Source organism: Syngnathus scovelli, chromosome 1, assembly GCF_024217435.2.
Source record: "Syngnathus scovelli strain Florida chromosome 1, RoL_Ssco_1.2, whole genome shotgun sequence".
NCBI lineage: Eukaryota > Metazoa > Chordata > Actinopteri > Syngnathiformes > Syngnathidae > Syngnathus > Syngnathus scovelli.
The window spans coordinates 28,949,883-28,967,915 of record NC_090847.1 but is presented as its reverse complement, the minus strand read 5'-3'; the positions used below and the strand labels follow the sequence as shown (position 1 = coordinate 28,967,915).

At 49.0% G+C, this 18,033-nt stretch overlaps 2 protein-coding genes across 5 annotated transcripts; one reads left to right on the top strand and one right to left on the bottom strand.

The window, feature by feature from the left end:
* The first annotated feature begins 368 nt into the window (after nt 1–368).
* On the top strand, nt 369–1,876 carry hacd4 (3-hydroxyacyl-CoA dehydratase 4). Its single transcript, XM_049753409.2, has 7 exons — nt 369–505; nt 664–770; nt 831–958; nt 1,028–1,137; nt 1,205–1,311; nt 1,479–1,604; nt 1,671–1,876. Coding segments are annotated over exons 1-7 (663 nt in total). The 5' UTR covers nt 369–503; the 3' UTR covers nt 1,754–1,876.
* On the bottom strand, nt 1,340–18,025 carry focad (focadhesin). Of its 4 annotated transcripts, none has more exons than XM_049753169.2 (44): nt 17,847–18,025; nt 16,211–16,269; nt 15,499–15,573; nt 15,261–15,415; nt 15,100–15,198; nt 13,865–13,966; nt 13,590–13,794; nt 13,271–13,480; nt 13,105–13,192; nt 12,637–12,833; nt 12,292–12,558; nt 10,810–10,914; nt 10,652–10,753; nt 10,440–10,567; nt 10,230–10,356; nt 9,442–9,576; nt 9,277–9,327; nt 9,103–9,186; nt 8,882–9,020; nt 8,546–8,734; nt 8,351–8,472; nt 8,178–8,270; nt 8,006–8,097; nt 7,901–7,942; nt 7,722–7,830; nt 7,541–7,657; nt 7,043–7,281; nt 6,802–6,891; nt 6,596–6,743; nt 6,026–6,145; nt 5,584–5,706; nt 5,436–5,513; nt 5,300–5,371; nt 5,109–5,211; nt 4,584–4,664; nt 4,110–4,238; nt 3,922–4,037; nt 3,601–3,861; nt 3,450–3,539; nt 3,210–3,381; nt 2,972–3,069; nt 2,642–2,893; nt 2,508–2,583; nt 1,340–1,970 (listed from the first exon to the last, which is right to left on the bottom strand). In XM_049753169.2, the coding sequence occupies exons 1-44, from the start codon at nt 17,875–17,877 to the stop codon at nt 1,897–1,899; spliced, it is 5,445 nt and encodes a 1,814-aa protein (XP_049609126.1). In that variant the 5' UTR covers nt 17,878–18,025; the 3' UTR covers nt 1,340–1,896. The 4 variants fall into 4 exon arrangements, with proteins under 4 accessions (XP_049609126.1, XP_049609117.1, XP_049609135.1 ...); XM_049753160.2 differs by lacking the exon at nt 17,847–18,025 and adding an exon at nt 17,111–17,806; XM_049753178.2 differs by lacking the exon at nt 17,847–18,025 and adding an exon at nt 16,547–16,570.
* Between the last annotated feature and the right edge of the window lie 8 nt (nt 18,026–18,033).

The following is an 18,033-nucleotide window of genomic DNA, read 5'->3' as shown; positions in this document are numbered from 1 at the left end:
ATAAAGAATTAGCATATTTGCACTGTGGGGTAATTTAACAAAAAAAAATTATTAAAAAATTGTTCTGATTCAATTTAAGATTTGAATGCCAAGCAGTACAAACAAAAAAAACATGTTAATTTGTACTTTTTCACTAAAGGAGATTATTTTTTAAATGAAAAGCTTATAAACAAAATAGCTCCTTTGCACTTCATGTCTGAAAATGCTACTTGTCAATAGTCATTCATCAAAACATAAAAAGAAGCATTCAACATTGTGTGTGTGTGTGTGTGTTTTTCAATTTAAATTCAATAGTAATAGTGATATGTCGATACGTACAATAGATGTGTTTTTCTTTCAGTTTCCTATGACTGAAAGCCTCCATTCAAAGAGCGCTAATCAGGAAGTGCAGCTGAGCAAACATTGCAGCTCTTTTCCTGCTTCCGCTGCTGCCTAGAAAAAAAAACAACAAAAAAAACAGTCGTTAGAAGGGCGCTGAAAACAAAGTCGACTTTGAAGAGACAATGTAAGTGAGCGACATTCAATTGATGAGCTTCTACGATTTATTGGCAAACACGTTTGGTTACGATAAGTAGAGACAGGTGCTGTAGGAAAACAAAATGACATCATTAAAAAAGAAAAGTAACATTTTGCTTGGGAGTGACTATTTTTTTTTTACTCCAGGCTCAGCTTCAGGCATGCCTACATTTTCTTCTACAATCTGTTCCAGTTCTGTGGACACACGTGGATTCTGACGAACATGATTGTCAGGTTTCTCACCTTCGGACAAGGTCGGGCAAATTTTGCTGGCCCTTAGCGGCTGGGTCATAAGACACAAATTGTTTCTGCAGATGCCCTCGCAGACACGTTTCACTCGGTCGGCTTGGTCATGAGCCTCTGCCAGTTGCTCTCCGTCTTGGAGATTTTCCACATTGCTGACCGGATTGAGAAAGCCAGACTGCTCCCGCGCCTCATCCAAGTACGGCCAATCGCCTTCCTGGCCGATGCGGTCCGACCGACCGCACCTGAAGCTTGACGTTGTGTCCAGGTTTTGGAGAAGAACCTCCTCCTGCTCACGCTCATCCGCTTAGACGAAGTTCAGAGCAAACCGGTGGTGTGCCTGCAGCTCTTCTTCTGGAACATCTCCGACTTGCTCAGGTGCCCGCTCGCACGGGATGAAACCATCCGGGCCGGGCCGGGCCTCAGCGTCCGGTTTTGTGCCCAGGTACCCTCACGAAGTGATGTGCGTGATGGACGCCCCCTCCGCCACCATGCTGTGGGCCCGCTACACTCTGTGGATCCCCGTATACGTCCTCTCTGCCGTCACGGAAGGTGATCCAGTCCCGCCGAATGACATCAATTTTGTAATTAATTACTTTTTATTGATTTTTTTTTAAATAAAAAAGAAAATTCAAATCATGCAAGAATTTAAACATTTTAGTTTGAAGCAGCCTGGCAGGTGTGGAAACCTCCAAGATACACCATTTTTTTCCCAACAGGGGTGACGATTTGGCAGGTGATGCGTTACTTGGAGCAGGAATCGTTGTTGGCGGGGAACGCAACGGCGGCGGCGGCCGTCCATCGGCCGCTTGTCCTCCTGGTCTCGCTGCCGCTCCTCGTGTTGGGTAAGACGTCGCTTTCGTGGCCATGAAAGGCGGGAGGGAGTCATTCAAAACAATTTGTGTTCTCAGGAGCTTCGCTCACAGTGTGGCTGTCGCTGAAGGAGAGGCAGCATCAGCAGGAGAGGTGGGCCAAGAAGATGAAAAGGAAGTGACTCGGAAAAAAAAAACATAAAACAGCACGTGGTCCTGGCTTCTGGATCTCAACCTGCCTTGTCACTTGAGCATCGATTCCATTTTGAGGTCCAAGCACTATTAAAGACGTGGAAAAAAAAATGCTCAAACGGCTTGCCGTAGATTACCATCCGTACGCTCTGGTCCACACGGACTTCTTCTTGAACTCAGGGGAGCAGCGCAAGGCCAACAGAGCCGCTGAAAGGACGACAAAAGATAGCTAGATGACAAAAGATGGCTAGCTAGCTAGCTAGATACATACATAGATAGATAGATACATAGATAGACAGATAGAGAGAGAGAGAGAGACAGATAGACAAAGAGAGAGAGAGAGAGAGAGAGAGGGAGAGAGAGAGAGAAAGCGAGAGAGAGAGAGAGAGAGAGAGAGAGAGAGAGAAAGTGAGAGAGAGAAAGCGAGAGAGAGAAAGCGAGAGAGAGAGAAAGCGAGAGAGAGAGAGAGAGAGAAAGCGAGAGAGAGAAAGCGAGAGAGAGAGAAAGCGAGAGAGAGAGAGAGAGAGAGAGAGAGAGAGAGAGAGAGAGAGAGAGAGAGAGAGAGAAAGCGAGAGAGAGAAAGCGAGAGAGAGAGAAAGCGAGAGAGAGAGAGAGAGAAAGCGAGAGAGAGAGAGAGAGAAAGCGAGAGAGAGAGAGAGCGAGAGAGCGAGATACTTTATTGATCCCCGGGGGGAAATTCAGGCTCGAATTTGAATTCAAATCAAATTGTCCGGGCTTTCTCACCTCGAGCCGCGTCAATTGTCGTCGCAGACAGACTTTGTTCAGGTCCCTCCACCATGCCGAGAAGCCACTCTATGAACTAGCAAACGGCAACGTCAAACGGAATGTCTCCTGGATAAGACAGATAGGTTTCTGACCTTATGCGAGTGGCACTTCCAGGGTTCCTTGTGGAGAAGCGGGGGTAAGCTGCGGGGCAGCGCCAGCAGGCAACGCGGCAGGGCGTCCTCCGTCAGCGACTCGGCGCCGTAAAGGCCGTGCGTCAGGGCGGCGGGCTTGGAGGCCGGGCTCCACGGGAACCAGCGCGCCCTGATCCCCAGCAGGAGGGGCACCGAGTGGTCGCCCCAGGAAACGACGGCGGCGGCAAAGACTTGGAACAGGAAGTTGGTGGCCTGCGTAAAATAAGTGCCGACTCCTGTCAAGGCACTCGCGAGTCGATGACATCGCAAACGCCGACGCGTCCTACGCACCAGTTTGATGTTGGCGCATGTGACAGTGGCGGAACCGTAGGCGATGTTCCGGATGAGTCCCATCAACTCCAGCAGCCACTCCATGCGCTTGGCAACGCCTGCCACACAAAAATGACACTTACAGCACACATTTTGTCGACTTTCTTAAAAACAACAAAACAATAAATGAAATCAATTAAGTCATTGGACCTGGATTAGTGCCAGCGGCCAACGACAAAAAAACAAAAAGTAATCGGACCTGTATTGATGCCGGCGGCCAGGCGACACTGATAGAACGTCTGCAGGAGAATCCAGCCTATCCGGTGGCTGGGCCGACCGCGGAGCACGCCGGCGATGACGTCGTTCAGAGCCAGCAGCGGAATCCTCCCGCGGGATGCCAGGTAAGCCAAGACGAAGCAGCTTTTTTCCATCTGTGTGTAAAAAGTCACAACGTTAGCTAAAAAAGCATTCACAGCACTTCACTTCTCCCACGCCGTACCTCTGTGACACCCGCGATGCGGTCAATCTCCGTATCGGACATCTCGGACAAACATTCGGCGACGCCCACATAAAAATCCACGTCGCCGTCCTATAAAAAGGACAAGCGCGAAATGAAACATTTCCAAAGTCATTTTTGGAAGGTGACAAACCTTTATCTGGGCGGGCAGCAGGCTGAAGATCTTCTCGGTGGCAGAGGAGAGAACAGTCCAGCAGGCGGCGGGCGGGTTGGGCGCGGCCATGGCCTCCGCGAGACCCCGCAGCAGAGAGCCACGCAGGGAGAGACGCTGCGCTTCCGGGTCTTCCCGGAAGCTCTGCAGGCCCAGAGCCTCCACGAAGAACTGGAGCTTGTCCTCTGGGACGTGCTTCATCCACCAGGAGAGCTTCTCGCACAGAAGGGCCCTCGTCTGGAACTAGATGATAAACACAATTTGGAGAATGCAAAAATGCAAAAAAAAAGGCTCCTCACTTACACCGAGACTGTACACAAGAGGCGAGCTGAGCCAGGAGCCCAGGAAGAGCGAAGCACTCTGGGAAAACTGAGCTTGAGCTGCAGCCAAGGCCACACATTGATGCTGAACCTCCTCACCTGTCAAGACAGAAACAAATTTGGATCAAGCGGCCATTTTAGAACGCGTTGTGCCTTCAAGTGAGCCGTTACCAAAGCTGAGTCTCATCAGAGGGGACAAGATGGCGCTCCAGTTGACGGGCGGGTATTGGACCCCCGTTCCGACTGAGGCCAGAGGCGTCAGGGCGGTTTGGACCACACTCGGGTGGGCAAAGTCAGGACCTGCCGGGACACAACTTTTTGAATATTTTGAATGGCATAATGATGTGAGAAAATAATAGAATAATAAAAATATTACCAAAAAAATGTATTTTTTTAAAAATACAGTTTATTTGTTTAGTGTCAATAAAATTGTCAACTAATTAAAAGTATGTTTTTAAAGTAATAAAATAAATAATACAAGTAATAAAATATAAAAAATATTCAAAACATACAGTTCATTTGTTTAATGTCAATAAAATCATTTAAAAGTATCTTTTTTAAAATGAACAGTTGCAATCCAATTTTCAATCATTCTTGAACCTCTATCACAAATAATTTGGGCAAGATATGAGCGAATAAGCAAACCTTTCTTTCCCGCCTCTGTGAGCAAGTCCACCACGGCCCTGATGACACTTTTCTCCGTCAGGTAACTAAAATCCTGAGGCACTGGATGGATGGGTGGGTGGGTGGGTGGGTGGATGGATGGATGGATGGATGGATGGATGGATGGATGGATGGATGGATGGATGGATGGATGGATGGATGGATGGATGGATGGATGGATGGATGGATGGATGGATGGATGGATGGATGGATGGATGGATGGATGGATGGATGGATGGATGGATGGATGGATGGATGGATGGATGGATGGATGGATGGATGGATGGATGGATGGATGGATGGATGGATGGATGGATGGATGGATGGATGGATGGATGGATGGATGGATGGATGGATGGATGGATGGATGGATGGATGGATGGATGGATGGATGGATGGATGGATGGATGGATGGATGGATGGATGGATGGATGGATGGACCACAACATGCATTTGGTCACACGAGTATTTTCTGCAACTGTCGCTGTGACGTGTGCCGCTCGCTACCTGCCGTGTGACTGTGACTGGTGAACATGTGCGACAAATGCAAGTGGCCCAGCAGGCAGGCACAGTTGGACTGCAAGCCGATCGCTCCTGAGAAGGACACAATCTGACAAGCCCCATTTTTAAAAATCAAGATAATCACGAAAGGAAAAGGATCGAAAAAAGGAAACAAGCCAAGGAAGGACGGGCGTTACCTGCGAAATGGCCCGGATGACCTCGTTGAGTCGGCTCTGCTGATTGGACGAAGGCTCCAGTTGGCTCTTGAGCTGCGGAACGGAAACAAACGCGTGCTTGACGAACGCAAAGCAAACGGAGCTGAAGGCTCTTCACCTGAATGAGGTAACTCTCGGATCCCACCAAAGCCACCAGTCCGTTAACGGCAGCCAGCCGCTGCATGGTGGGACAACCCTGAAAACAACAATCACGTTCCAGCACCGCCGCTTGCACACAACAAAAATAGAAAAAACAAATGTCGCACCTCTGCCAGTAAAATCTTAACCCAGGCAGCCAGGAGTCGAGGTTGGAGGTCCTCGGCTTTGCCGTGGCCGCACAGGGACAGGCCGTGGACCGCCAGGCCCAGAGCCGTGGAGAAGCCGGGAGTCTGAAAAATAAAAAAGCCATCTCAGGAGCGAAGGATGGGAGGGAGGGCGGGAGGGAGGGAGGGAGGGAGGAAGGGAGGGAGCGAGGAAGGGAGGGAGCGAGGAAGGGAGGGAGTGAGGAAGGATGGGAGCGAGAGAGGGAGGCAGGAGGGAAGGAAGGAAGGAAGGAAGGAAGGAAGGAAGGAAGGAAGGAAGGAAGGAAGGAAGGAAGGAAGGAAGGAAGGAAGGGTGAAGGAGAGGAGGAAGGAGAATCACGAGCTAGAAGGAAAGAAAAGAAAGGATGTCAGAAAAGAATGCATCAGAATCCGATTTGCGTTGGACCTGCTGACTCTCCTCGGTCAAGGTGCGCAGAGTGGCCACGGTCTGGTCTGCCTTGGCGGCGTCGACGAGGCTGACGCTGAAGGCCGAAACGCTGACGCACGCCAGCGAGTAGGCCAAAACCTGCACACCATTTTTTGTTACAGCGCTATTATTTTTATTGACCGAATGGCTCAATTCCTTTTATGCCGAAAAATACAATTGAACCAAAATACCTGCAATGATTTTTTTTTTTTAACCCTTTTTTTTGGTTAAGTCCTATTTTAGGAATATAAAAAAAAAAAAACAACAACACATTTTTGTACAAACATTGGCCGCTTTTTTTTTCTATTGCTAATGTAAAAAGACAGATGAGCAAGAGAGAGGAGAAAGACCCGATAAATACATTTTGTTGTTTTGTTTTTTTTTTCTAAAAATGGGCTCTATAAATTTGGGTTAAAACGTTTTTTTTAAAAACAAATGATTTTACATACATATTTCCACTCTTTTAATTTTTTTCCTTTTTAACCACCGGCGTAAATCCGACAGTGTAGTTCTACTCCAAGTCTGTCTTTTCTTTTCTTCTCTTCATACCTCTTGCATCATGCGCCCCTGTCCGCCGCTGTCCTGCAGGGCGCTCAGCAGCTTGTCCAGTGTTTGAGTGACCCGGCCACGTTGCTGCGTCTGCCCACCGTTGCAAAGCGCAGAAAGCACCAGCGCCAGACCCAACATGGAGCCCGTGCTGAAAAAAAATGAGTCCGCTCAAGTCCCTCGCCGAGATCCCTCCACGGCGGACTCACTTGTATTCTGCCCGGGTGTCGAAAGCGCAAGCTTCCAGCGCCGAGAGAGCGTCGAGGAGGAGCTCGGCGTCCTGAGGAGGAGTGACGTCACTAGAGCAGGTGGAAAAAATGAGGTGAGCTGGTTCCACAGCGTGGCAACCGGCAAAAGCTCCAAGGCGCACTGGCGGAGCTACACGGTTATCTCAGGAGGTCTGTAAAGCATTTTGTATTTTACAAATTCAAGAAATTCTTCCAAAAATACCCGAGGCGCTGCTGATGCAAGCCGGACAGCACCATGCCGAGGGCCAGGCCGGAGTGGAAGCCAACGGCCTGGGAGTCGTCTTCGGCGGGCGACTCGGGCAGGCCGGCCCGCAGCGTCGACAACACCTGCCTCAGACTGTCTTGATGCCACCAAACCAGCACCGGCACCAGCAGGGACAGCGCTAAGCTGGCGCAGGAGCGAGCGATGCCACTCGCAGTGTTCTCGCCCGAATAAGAGCGCTGAGGACGAGAGCAAGCGTGGATATAAGAAGTCATCACACCCCTGACCTAATGGCAACTTTTTGCAAGATGGAAAATGAGACCAAGTTCAATCATGGCAAAACTCTCCAAAGCACGACTCTAATGAATGACAGCGGCACTAAAAACAACTCAAATGATGTGGTTGCACAAGTGTGCACACCCTCTTCTAACTCTGGCTTCGTTCGCAATTAACAGACCTCGCGACTTCTCTTGAAAATCATGAAGAGGCCCAACTCACATGCAGGTACCACGGAAAGACTTGCCCGCTGGCCTTGTAGCTACCGCTGATGATGCTGAGCAGGGTGTCGAGCAGCATGGCCAACCAGCTGCTGGTGGGCACAAACTCGGGTCCAGCCTGAAAGGAGGTAAACGCCTTGGACATGCAGTCTCGCCTTGGAATCAGACACCCGACGTCTTACCGTGAGGCCTGAGTCGCTATCGGCGGGCAGGTTGCGCTCGTATTTAGCCAGCACGGCAGCCAGCGCGCTCAGAGCCAGTACGGAATTTCCCTGAACAACGGGACTGTCCCTGAACGCCACGTAGCACAGACGCGCGTTAGCCTCTAAAAGGTAGCGGCGCCTCCTTCGCCTTTACTCACTTGGTCGCGGCTCGGATTGAATCCGTCAGGTGGTCTCTGGTCCTGAGTACAGCGAGAGTTGATTGCGGCTGATGAAGATGGTGTGAAGAAGAATGAGAAGCTCACCACAGCCAGGCGCAGTGTTGCTTGTAGCGCAGTTCTTCTCGCTCCTCTTGGTCGCTTTTGCGCCGCTGCATTTCCAGATCGGCGCGTCGACCCTGTGCGCAAAAAAAACAGACATTTTGAGTGCATACAAATTGTGTCTTCTACCCTAAAACCAAACGTGAGAAGAAGCCACCTCAAGGACCGCGTGGAACGTGCCGTTCATGAAACTGCGCCACGCTTGAGGGAGGAGCAGCGCGCGGTGCCATTCGGACGGCTGAATGTTCACCTGCGGATGGACCGTACCCAAATGTCAGATTTCCTCCCACCCCCCCCAATTTAGTCAGAAAGCAGCCGAGACGCGAGTACTTCGTGAATGAGGGCGCTCATGGTTTGCTGGTAGCTTCGGCTGCGGCTGAGGAGGAAGCGCACGATGGGTCGGCCCTCGCGATCCGTCTGCTGCGGAAGCTCGTGGCAAAGCAGCAGGCCGGCTGCAACGAGGAACATGTGACGGACAGACGGACGGACGGACGGACACATTTGCTGAAACTTGCCAACACTCACCCGCCAGTCCTGCCTTGAGCCCCGGCTGCTTGTTCTTCTCGTAGGACTTGAGCATAAAGGCCGGGATCCCCGCCAGGGTTTTACCCTGGTCCGAACGCAAACTGCCTCCCCGCAGGGCGGAAAAATACACGCCCCTCGGCATCTGGCTCATCTCTTGCTTGACCAGCGATGTCAGGAAATGCTCCAAGGCTGCCCCCGTGTGACACACGTTGACCTTTCAGTCATTTGCAACACTTTGCTTATCATAGCGAACGATTCTTTCGGGTGCCACTAGAGGGCGCTGTACCGCATTACATTTTTCCATCCAACTAAGAGACACGCTGTGATGTCATTGACCTGGTAAAGCAGGCGAGGGGGTGAGAGTCAGCAACTTGACATATGATGAGCCCGTGACTGAGAGGTCTCCCTCGTCGTCCTTCCCCGCTTGCTCCTCATCCTCGTCTTTCTGCTCGGGTGGCGGCGCTACGGGCCTGGCCTACGACGGACATCGTGGAAATGAACGCGCGTCCCTTCGGTTGTGGATCGGCATGAGAAAACTTAGATGAATTTGAACTTACTGCCTCGGGGAGATGATTGACGGTGTGAGTCGCTTCTGGGAAGTCGGCCAAGGCCCGAAAACCACAGCTGGCTACATCTGGATCCTGTTGCCCCGCCCCCACCAACAAAAAAAATGGGCTCAAAGAGGCACCTGTCGCAATATCAGATTGTGCACGGGTGTTTCCTCCACAGACCTTGTTGACAGCATAATGCCAGAGAAAGCTGACCGCTTCATCCTTTAGTTTCTATTAAAAATAATAATAAAAAGTGAGAAAAATAAAGAAAAAAAAAAAGTTTTTTAAATGCGCAGGGGGCTGACTGTAATACTAGCTTGACAATTATTTGACTGAAGTATTCACCTCATATTCTTCAGATTTGACGGCGAGTTGGGGAACCAGAGCCAGAAGCTGAGAAACCGCCTTGACCATCAGTGGACGAGAGTCGCATCTCAGGTCCGGTCCGAGAGTTCTCCATGTAGACACGATGTCCACGACCTGCAAAACAAATTGAAAAACACGACAGCTCTTTTGTGAAAAATTTAATTCATTGCTCATTGCTAAAATATTTTCTTGCCAGGACTTCTGAATTAAAAATTCATATCGTTTTCAGTCCAAAGTGGCCAAACGAACAAAAATGTGGACATACGAGAGTTCAGGCACTCCACCGCTAGGTGGCGGCAGTGAATTCCATAACAAAGCGCAAAGGTAGTGGAGTATTTTGTTCTTGAGTGCTGCCATTTTCCATTTTTATGCGCGGGTGTTCTGACATTTAATAAATATGGTGTGGCCTATTGTAATACGAATTGATTTATTACTAGTGTTTGTATAAATACACGGGAAGAAGACCTTGAAAAGATAATTGCATTTTCATCCATGCCTTTTCTGAACGGCTTTCTCCTCACGTAAATAGCAATACCGTCGGGGAAAAGCAGATATTTGTTTAAATGATCAGCGCTAATTGGGTTTCAGAATCAAATCCATATGCGCAGTGTGGCTGGATTGAACATACCGCCCCTTGGTGGCCAAAGTCTGCATGCCAGACAACGCAGCACATGGCCACTCATTTGAAGAGCATGAACACCAAAATATTTCAATTCCATCCATCCATCCCAATAGCATAGGTAATCATTTGCTTTGCGTGGGCCCACCTCAGCACGGCACAGCTCCTGCAGTCCTTGCAGGGCCAGCACGGCAGGGGTCACCTGGTCGGCTCCGCTGCACTGCTTGAGAGTCAACGCGATGGCGGCCAACATGTCACTTCCGTGCTGGTAAGGCCTGCGCGGAACACAAACACAACACACACAGTCAACTTAGCAAAAGACTTTCAAGCTAACCCCGAACAACGACGACGACGAGACCTTTCTCGGCAGATGTCTCGAAGACAGGCGGCTCGGGCCAACACTTGCTCCCACTGGGTTTCCCTCCCCATCACCACCCTGTTGTCCGGCTGAGCCAGCAGACGCTGAAGCTCGGGGTAGACGCGGTCCTGGCGGGGGAGGGGGCGAGGACAGGTAGGTCAATAACGCTGAGGGTGGTGGAATCATGTCAAGCGTCGGTCGAGGTGGTCCACCTGCTTCTTCCAAAGGGTCGTCGTGAGCCGCATGGCGGCTGCTTTGAGTTTGAGGTTGCTGGCGAGCAGGCCGAGAGTCTGCAGCACCGTGGGGACACAGAGCTGCAACACAAAGACACTTTCAGCCTTCCACACAAATTCCATCTTCTCGCCGCTACCTTGTGGGTGCCGAGGTTGGGCAGGCACTCGAGCAGAGCGTGCGTCAAGCTCGGATCCTTTTCTTTGCCCAGCTTGAACAGCAGCACGGGAAGAAGGGATGGCACCTGTAATACACAAACGTCGCATCAGTTGGTGAGCGAGATGATTGATCTCGTCGGTCGGTGCGTTTTGTTCCCGTCTTTTAACAAAAGACAACGACAATTTTCGGGCTCGTCTGAGGAGAACAATCCAATTTGTCTTCCACTTCGTAAATGGCCGCCCCGGTGCAAGTGGCACTGTGGGAGCAATTAGAACAGCGGGGGGAATCCTCTTAACGAGCAGCCTTGGCACCGCCTGTTATTTCACATCATTGTCTGGGGGGGTGGGGAGACTCACGTTGCAGTCCCGAGGGGCTCGGAGGGATATGTCAGTCAGCAACAGAAAGCTTTTTTTTTTTTTTTTTAGTTCAACAAATGTGCATAAATGTCATTTAAGTAGCCAATGGAGAGCTCCAAAGAGCGGAACCAGAATTTGACATTGGGTTGAAAATTCATTTGGTAGCAGCAGAAAGCGAACAAGCGAGTGTCACTTAAGGCAACGGTGCTGCATGAGAAATCACAGATGGCGTGGAGTCTCGACTTTCATGTCGCAAGCAAGTTCGGAGGCAAAAATTAAAAAAAGCCAACGAGTTGAGCCGCCACCAAATTTGAATCGCACCATCACTTGGCTTGTGTATGACAAGTTTGCTGTATTCACACATTAGCCTAGCTAGGTGTGCTAACAACAATTGGAGTCACGCCATCACTTGGCTTGTGTCTGTCAAATTTGTTGTATTCACACATTAGCCACTTTACACTCTGCTAGCTGACGCGAAGCAGTGCTAACATGTTTTTTTTCCCCCCATGTCGTCAAAGTTTTGAGTTTATTTTTACTTTCTCAATTTAACGCCTGACTAACACCAAGCGTAATGACAAATTGAGCCGTTATCGGTGAGCTAAATTGAGAAGCTCAAATAGCTTCCATGTCTTGGGGGGTTTAAAAGTGATGGCTAAAGTGAGTTTCTCAGAAGACACTTTTTATATTGGCATGTTTAATAGATTTTTTTTTTTTTTTTTTTTCAGAGGCGTCTTCTTTTCATTTTTTTCGGCTCTTTGTTACCAAGGGTTTGTTTTTGGATAGGCTGGGGATAAAATAAAAAATAAAAATTAAACTCCAAGTTTATATTTTTTTTCATCAACAAAAGAACTGATTGTTCGATAATATATTGAAACCCTGACAATGGTCTAATTTTTGTTAAATGTCAAGTTTTTTAATTATTCTAATATTTTGCATCGATATAGGTTTCAGACAGAACAAAAATATGAATATTCGTGCTTGAATACGACACTGAGGTGAGGAGCACAAACGACCCAAAAAAAACAACAACTCTTATTTTGAAAACAGAAAGGCGGCCATTTTGAAAACGCAGAATTTGAAACGTCTTGTCAAAGGATGTCACTCACCTGGCGGGGGTCGGCGGCTGCGACGGCCCGTACGGCATCCAAAGCCAAGCGGCAGACCTGGTCCTGGCCCGTGAGGAGGAGAAGGTGGGCGACCGTGAGAGCGAGGGAGCTCGGCAGGTGCTGCTGGCTTGACGACAGAGCCGAGGTGAGCGAAAGGAGCCAATCGACGGCCGCCGAAGGGTTCTCGATCACTCGGCGGAGCGTGGCCACGGCCGTTCTCAGCTCGCTGAACCAGGGGGTGAGAAGAAGCTTCTCCGGTAGAGGAGACTGGCAAGAAGAAGAAGGTCATCTTCATCTCAGAATGGAGATTTCCCCCACTCATAATTATGTTACGGTCCAAGTTACCTGTTGGAATTGAGCGGTTTGCCTGGTGACGCTGCGTAACACGCTCTGAGCCAGCTTCTGGTTGAGGTCGTGCGTGTGGCGCTCGGCGAGCGGCTCGGTGACATCTGAGCAGGACAGGAGCTGCAGCACGGGGAGAACCAGGACCGGACTCAACCAGTGGCAGGGCTCGGTGGTGTGCTCGGGAGCTAAAGTTAGTGCTTGAAAGTGGGCAGAAGGTTATGGAAATGAGCAAAAAATGTCTGTGTGTGGGTGTATATCACATTAAAGGATTTATTTTTATCGAATTTTCTTTTTTATACACATATAAAAGAAAAAAAATCCATAAAAATAAATCCTGAAATATATAAAGTAGAAATGAGCAAAAAACATATGGATACATTTAAAGACTTTTTTTAATTGTATATCTCCATAAAATAAAATAAATAACTAAAAATAATATATATATATATTTTTTTTACAGATTTTTACCAAGACTGAGCAGGCTGCTCTGTTGCGCTGCGGGGGCCTCAAACAGGAGCAAAGCAACAGCCATGAGCATCTCATCCAAAGGCAGCTTCTACAAACAAACGCAGCATTATGATTTGTCCTCGGAGTCACATCACGCACACGATGACAAGTCGTGCCGGCGGCCGACCTGTCCGCACGTCGGGATGATCTCCGTCATCAAGCCCACGAGCGGTCGACAGTCTCCGCCGAAGCTGAGGCAGCTCTGACAGGCGCAGAGCAACTGGAGCAGGAGACGCACTCTCTGGCTCGTCCAGGCGTCTTCACGCTTCTCCGACAAGGCGGGAAGCAAAGCGCTGATCAGCCACTGCAGCTCCAGCAGCGCCTCCACATCGTCCACCTGCCGTGACAGCAATTTTCCAGCCTTGAATACTTGAAGCCGGCTTTCTTGGACCTCTGACATCACCTAAAGCTTCCAGAACCGTCAGCCGCACGTCGCCCCGACTCACCGGCATGTGCGGCACCAGCCGGCAGAAGCACCGGAGAAGGCTGTCGGACGGCGGCGAACTCTCGTCCCGCGTGCCGAGCCCACCTGCGGGGAGCAGTGTCCGCAGAAGACCCTGGCGAAGGAAGCCGTGCTCGGTGCGCCTCTCGGGTTGGCAGTAGAGGTAGCGTAGAAAGGGGACCAGCATGGCCACGTAGGCGGGCTCGTTTCTGCGTCATCAGAGACCACGTCGGCGCCGTCAACAACATTTCATACTGGGGAAATTTATGTTGCGCTTGCCTGTCAACAGCCTGCTGGACAAAGTCATGGATCTCGGCGAGAATGGCGGTCCAGCAGTCCGGGCGGTTCTCCAAAGCTGTAATGAATGGGTGAGGATCACTCCTAAGGAAAAGGACAGGACAAGACAGAAGCTTTTTAAAAGGTAAAACTCTACTGAAATCATCATCTCTCCTTTCAGTGGATTTATAATTACATTTTTTTTCATACAATGTTGCAATGTTACATCCAGAAATGTTCATGTGATAAAAAAAAGAAAAAAATCACCACTTCCACATCCATCAAGTCCAGACTAAACACTGGCAGTCAAATCCAAGGCGAGGTCACGAGGGTCACTCCCCCCCCCCACACCTTGCGGGCCCACTCAACTCATCCTGGGTCCCATCAATCCACACAAAAGGAAGTTCAGCGACCCAGACGGACTGACCCCTCTCTTTTCTTTGCACTCCTAATCATCTTGGTGACCATCTTCAACCTTCCTCGCTCGTCCCTCATCCACCCGCCAACTCTCATCCATCAGCCTCTCGCACCCTTCGCAATCGTTCAGGAAGCAGCAAAATGGAAGAAAAAAAAATCCATAATACGCATTTTCAAAAAAAAACCCACTTTGCTTCCATGAACTCATTCACTGCCAACCCAGTTAATATCTTTGACGTCTATAACCGGTCGTGGCACTGAATGAGTTAAGACTCAAACACTTTGACATTCGGATGAAGATTTCACCGCAGCGTCCCTCAGCAGGGGCGGACCAGATGGATTAAGACTATTTTAGGATGCGGCTCCAGATTTCGACTTTTCAGATTTGGCAGGACAGCGGCTTAACAATGGCCGCCAGCGTGCGTCCTCCGCGAATCCGCCGCCGCTTAAGAGCGGCGGGCCGAGGCCCCGACGGCGGCCCGAGACGCCGAAACATATTCATCTTCCCGCCGGGGAGGCGGACAGATGCGGAGAGCGCTGAGGGAAGGAAGGCGACAGAAGAGGACAAAGGGAGTGGAAAGAATGTGAGCGAGCGCCTGAAAAAAGATGAGAGGAGAAAGAAAGGCAAGCGCAAAGCCATTCAGACTTTTTGTGAGCAGCTTGAGGATGGGAAAAAGAAGTTGTGGCCTTGTCAAACATATTTGGCGCTTTTCTGGTTTCAGATTTTCTTTTTTTTTTAAATATTTCAGATCATTAATTGTAATATCTCAAATAGACAAGTCAATCAAAAATGGAGACTTGGTTGCAGCCCCTCCACTGACCTGATCCCGTAAGGACATCCGAAGCTCACGTCCGGGTCTCGCCGCTCCGTCTGGATCCGTAGCAGCTCGGCCACGACTTTCAGCAAGCCCTGAGCGTTCCTGAGGACGGGTCCGGTCATAAAGCGGCACGACGGAAGCAAAGTGCGGATGAGACGGCGTACCGTGCGGAAGGCAGCAGGTTGAGGACGCCGTTGAGGACGTGGCGTAGGTCGGCGTGGCCTTGCTCCACCAGAAGCACGACGGCGTGGCAGCAGGCCGAGCGCACGGCGGCGCGCTCGCCGCAGCAACGCTCCCATAGCGTCTCCAGCGCCGAGCCCTGATGTGACACCGCCAGAGCTTGAGAACTTGCTGGCACAAATATAGCATAATCAGAATAAAAATATCTTCCACGATATTCACCTGGGTGCAAGACAGGCTGATTTGTCCATTCGGGCCTTTCTCTTTCAGCACGGCAGCGACGAGCCTTCTCACCGCCTGCAAAAAAATTAATAAAAAATGGCATACTAGAGTTGCACGTTGATCATTACATCGTGGAGGAAACGATTTATTGAGCCCTTGTTCCGTTTGTAAACATGCTAGCTTACAAAAGAATTTGTGGTTTGTTGATGGTCATTTGAGCCAAAAGGACTGGAGGCAGCTCAGTGGCCGCCCTGAGACTAGAAGTTTCTGGGTTCTAACCCTGGCAGGGTCATACCAAAGACTGGAAAAATGGGACCCATTGCCTCCCTGCTTGGCACTAAATAAATAAATCTGTAAATAAAAAATCTTGGCCAACATCTTAAAGAAAAACAAAAAGGGCTCTTTTCACTTTCGAACTTGGCCAACATCCCAAATAAAATAAAATAATTAAATAAATAAATAAAAAATGGATTAAAAAAAAAAAAATCTTCAACATCTTGTTATTCTCGCCTTGAAATCACGTTCAGGAAAAAAAAGGAGTATGGTCAGAAGAAACCCAACTTGAGCTATTTGGAGGTGGAAACATCATGTGTGTGAGAAAACACTGAAGGATCTTGTGGATCTTGCAGCGTGACCAAAAATGTTTGCAAGAACTAAACTGAGAAGCATATTTAGGCCACCAATCTCCAACCTTTGCGCTTCCTTCACTCACCTGGGCTTGAATGATGGGGCTCTGGAAGTCAAGGCGCACCTTCAAGGCCTCCATCGTGCCTATGAAAGCAGCGGAACTCAGTAAGGAACACAATACTTTTCAGCACGGTTGGGGGGGGGGGGATTGGCCCCGCCTTCCCATGAAAAACAGGTATCAGGTGTCAGCTTGTGAATGACAAGTGATGCGGCCACCTGTCGCCCTCGCACAAAGATTCAGAAGACGGCAGCGCTCGGAGGTATACAACCTTTGAAAGACGATCCCCGTCCAGAAGCAACGACATAAATCACGGTTACATTATTGTCATGTCAGCAGAATGGCGGGCCCACGTTCGCTCACCTCACCAGACTTGACTTTCACCGGTAGAGGAATTCGAGGCTGAAAAAGTTTGCTGTTTTGGCAAAAAAAGTAAGTCCATATAACGCTTTGACATGACCACAGGCCTAAAGCCAGCACCCGCCCAAAACAACCCAACCCAACCCTCCCCCCCAAACTGTTATCTATGTGATAAGCCAGTGTGCTCTACTGTCCAACAGCAGCACGCCGGCCGTCATCGCCAAGCTGCTTGACAAGCGACATGAGCAGGTAAGTCCGCTGCACCTGCTGCTGCTCACCCTCGCAAAAAAAAAACAGCACAAAGAACAAGACAGATTTTGACGATGTCTTCCTGTACTGTCATTTCAAAAACGAAAATCTACGAAGCTTAGGATTCATAAACATGGTGTTTTAGACTTTCAACTCGACTAAAAGCCTTTGTGGATCGACGTGTTCCGAGCGGGTTGCATATTTTCCATAGTGCTGAACAATATGGACCTGCAACTGCAAAGGTCTGCATTAGCGACAGATGGGAGGACAATGCTGCAGGACTTGTTGAGCCAACAGAGCTTTTGAAAGGACACCAACCAGGCTTTGCTATGCACACGCCAAACGCGATATGGGAGTCTGAGAGGCCTTTCAGGTGCCACGTCATGGTCCACCACAGCAATATTATTGAACCTGTTATCGAGAGCAAAAACCTATCTTCAATTTCTCGAGTTGATTTTCAACCCATGACATCCATTGACAGAAACCAGCCCGGAATCGGTTATAATAACCTCATTATGTCTGTGTTTTGGGATTACAAACTACAAAGGGGCATAAACAACTTCAGATTGTTCGAAACTAGAACACATGCCTAGACCAGTGCCGAATACAACTGGACTGTATGTTCTACCACGCACCGTTTCCATTGGCCGTTTGCGTAGAATAAAATTAAGCTGACAAGCAAACGTTTTAACAATGGACTCGTTAAAAAAGACAAAAAAACAAAAAAAGGATTCTCTCAAGCTAACTAAACTCTAACGTGAAATCAATTGAGGGTGCAGTTTAGCATAATACACAACACTGCGACCTGTTTGGACTTTAGTATTAGTCTTTTATTTTTGTTTTTTAAAGCGGATATTGTAATAAGCCACTCTGAGGCTAACCTGCTAATATATAATAGCAACCCATAAACACCAGAGAGCGACGCGATCCAAATCGGCCCGTCAAGTCGTGCAGTATAATAGCTATTGTGCATCAAGTATGTAAATTGAGTGATGTTAGCGTTTCATTGAAAGCCAAATTAGACTTTTTACTTGGACCTTTTTATAAACTTTACCTCTTGTACGGGTTCGGCAGAGCGTGGACATACGGCAATGACCGAGGGCCAAACTTGTTGGGATTTCAAAAAAATATATATATATATAAATATATATGGTCCCAGCTAAAGCTAACGTAGATGCTATTGAATGGATATCAGAAATGCCAAATTTTAGATATTTAAAGATTCATATATTGAACTTGAG

Coding starts and splice junctions, on each gene's coding strand:
- hacd4 (XM_049753409.2), top strand. Junction 959..1,027: donor TGCTCCCGCGCCTCATCCAA/GTACGGCCAATC, acceptor CGTTGTGTCCAG/GTTTTGGAGAAGAACCTCCT. Junction 1,312..1,478: donor CCTCTCTGCCGTCACGGAAG/GTGATCCAGTCC, acceptor TTTTCCCAACAG/GGGTGACGATTTGGCAGGTG.
- focad (XM_049753160.2), bottom strand. CDS start 17,177: ATGACGTGGCACCTGAAAGGCCTCTCAGACTCCCATATCGCGTTTGGC. Junction 13,967..15,099: donor GGATGTCCTTACGGGATCAG/GTCAGTGGAGGG, acceptor CCTTTTCCTTAG/GAGTGATCCTCACCCATTCA. Junction 10,357..10,439: donor CGAGACATCTGCCGAGAAAG/GTCTCGTCGTCG, acceptor TGTTCCGCGCAG/GCCTTACCAGCACGGAAGTG.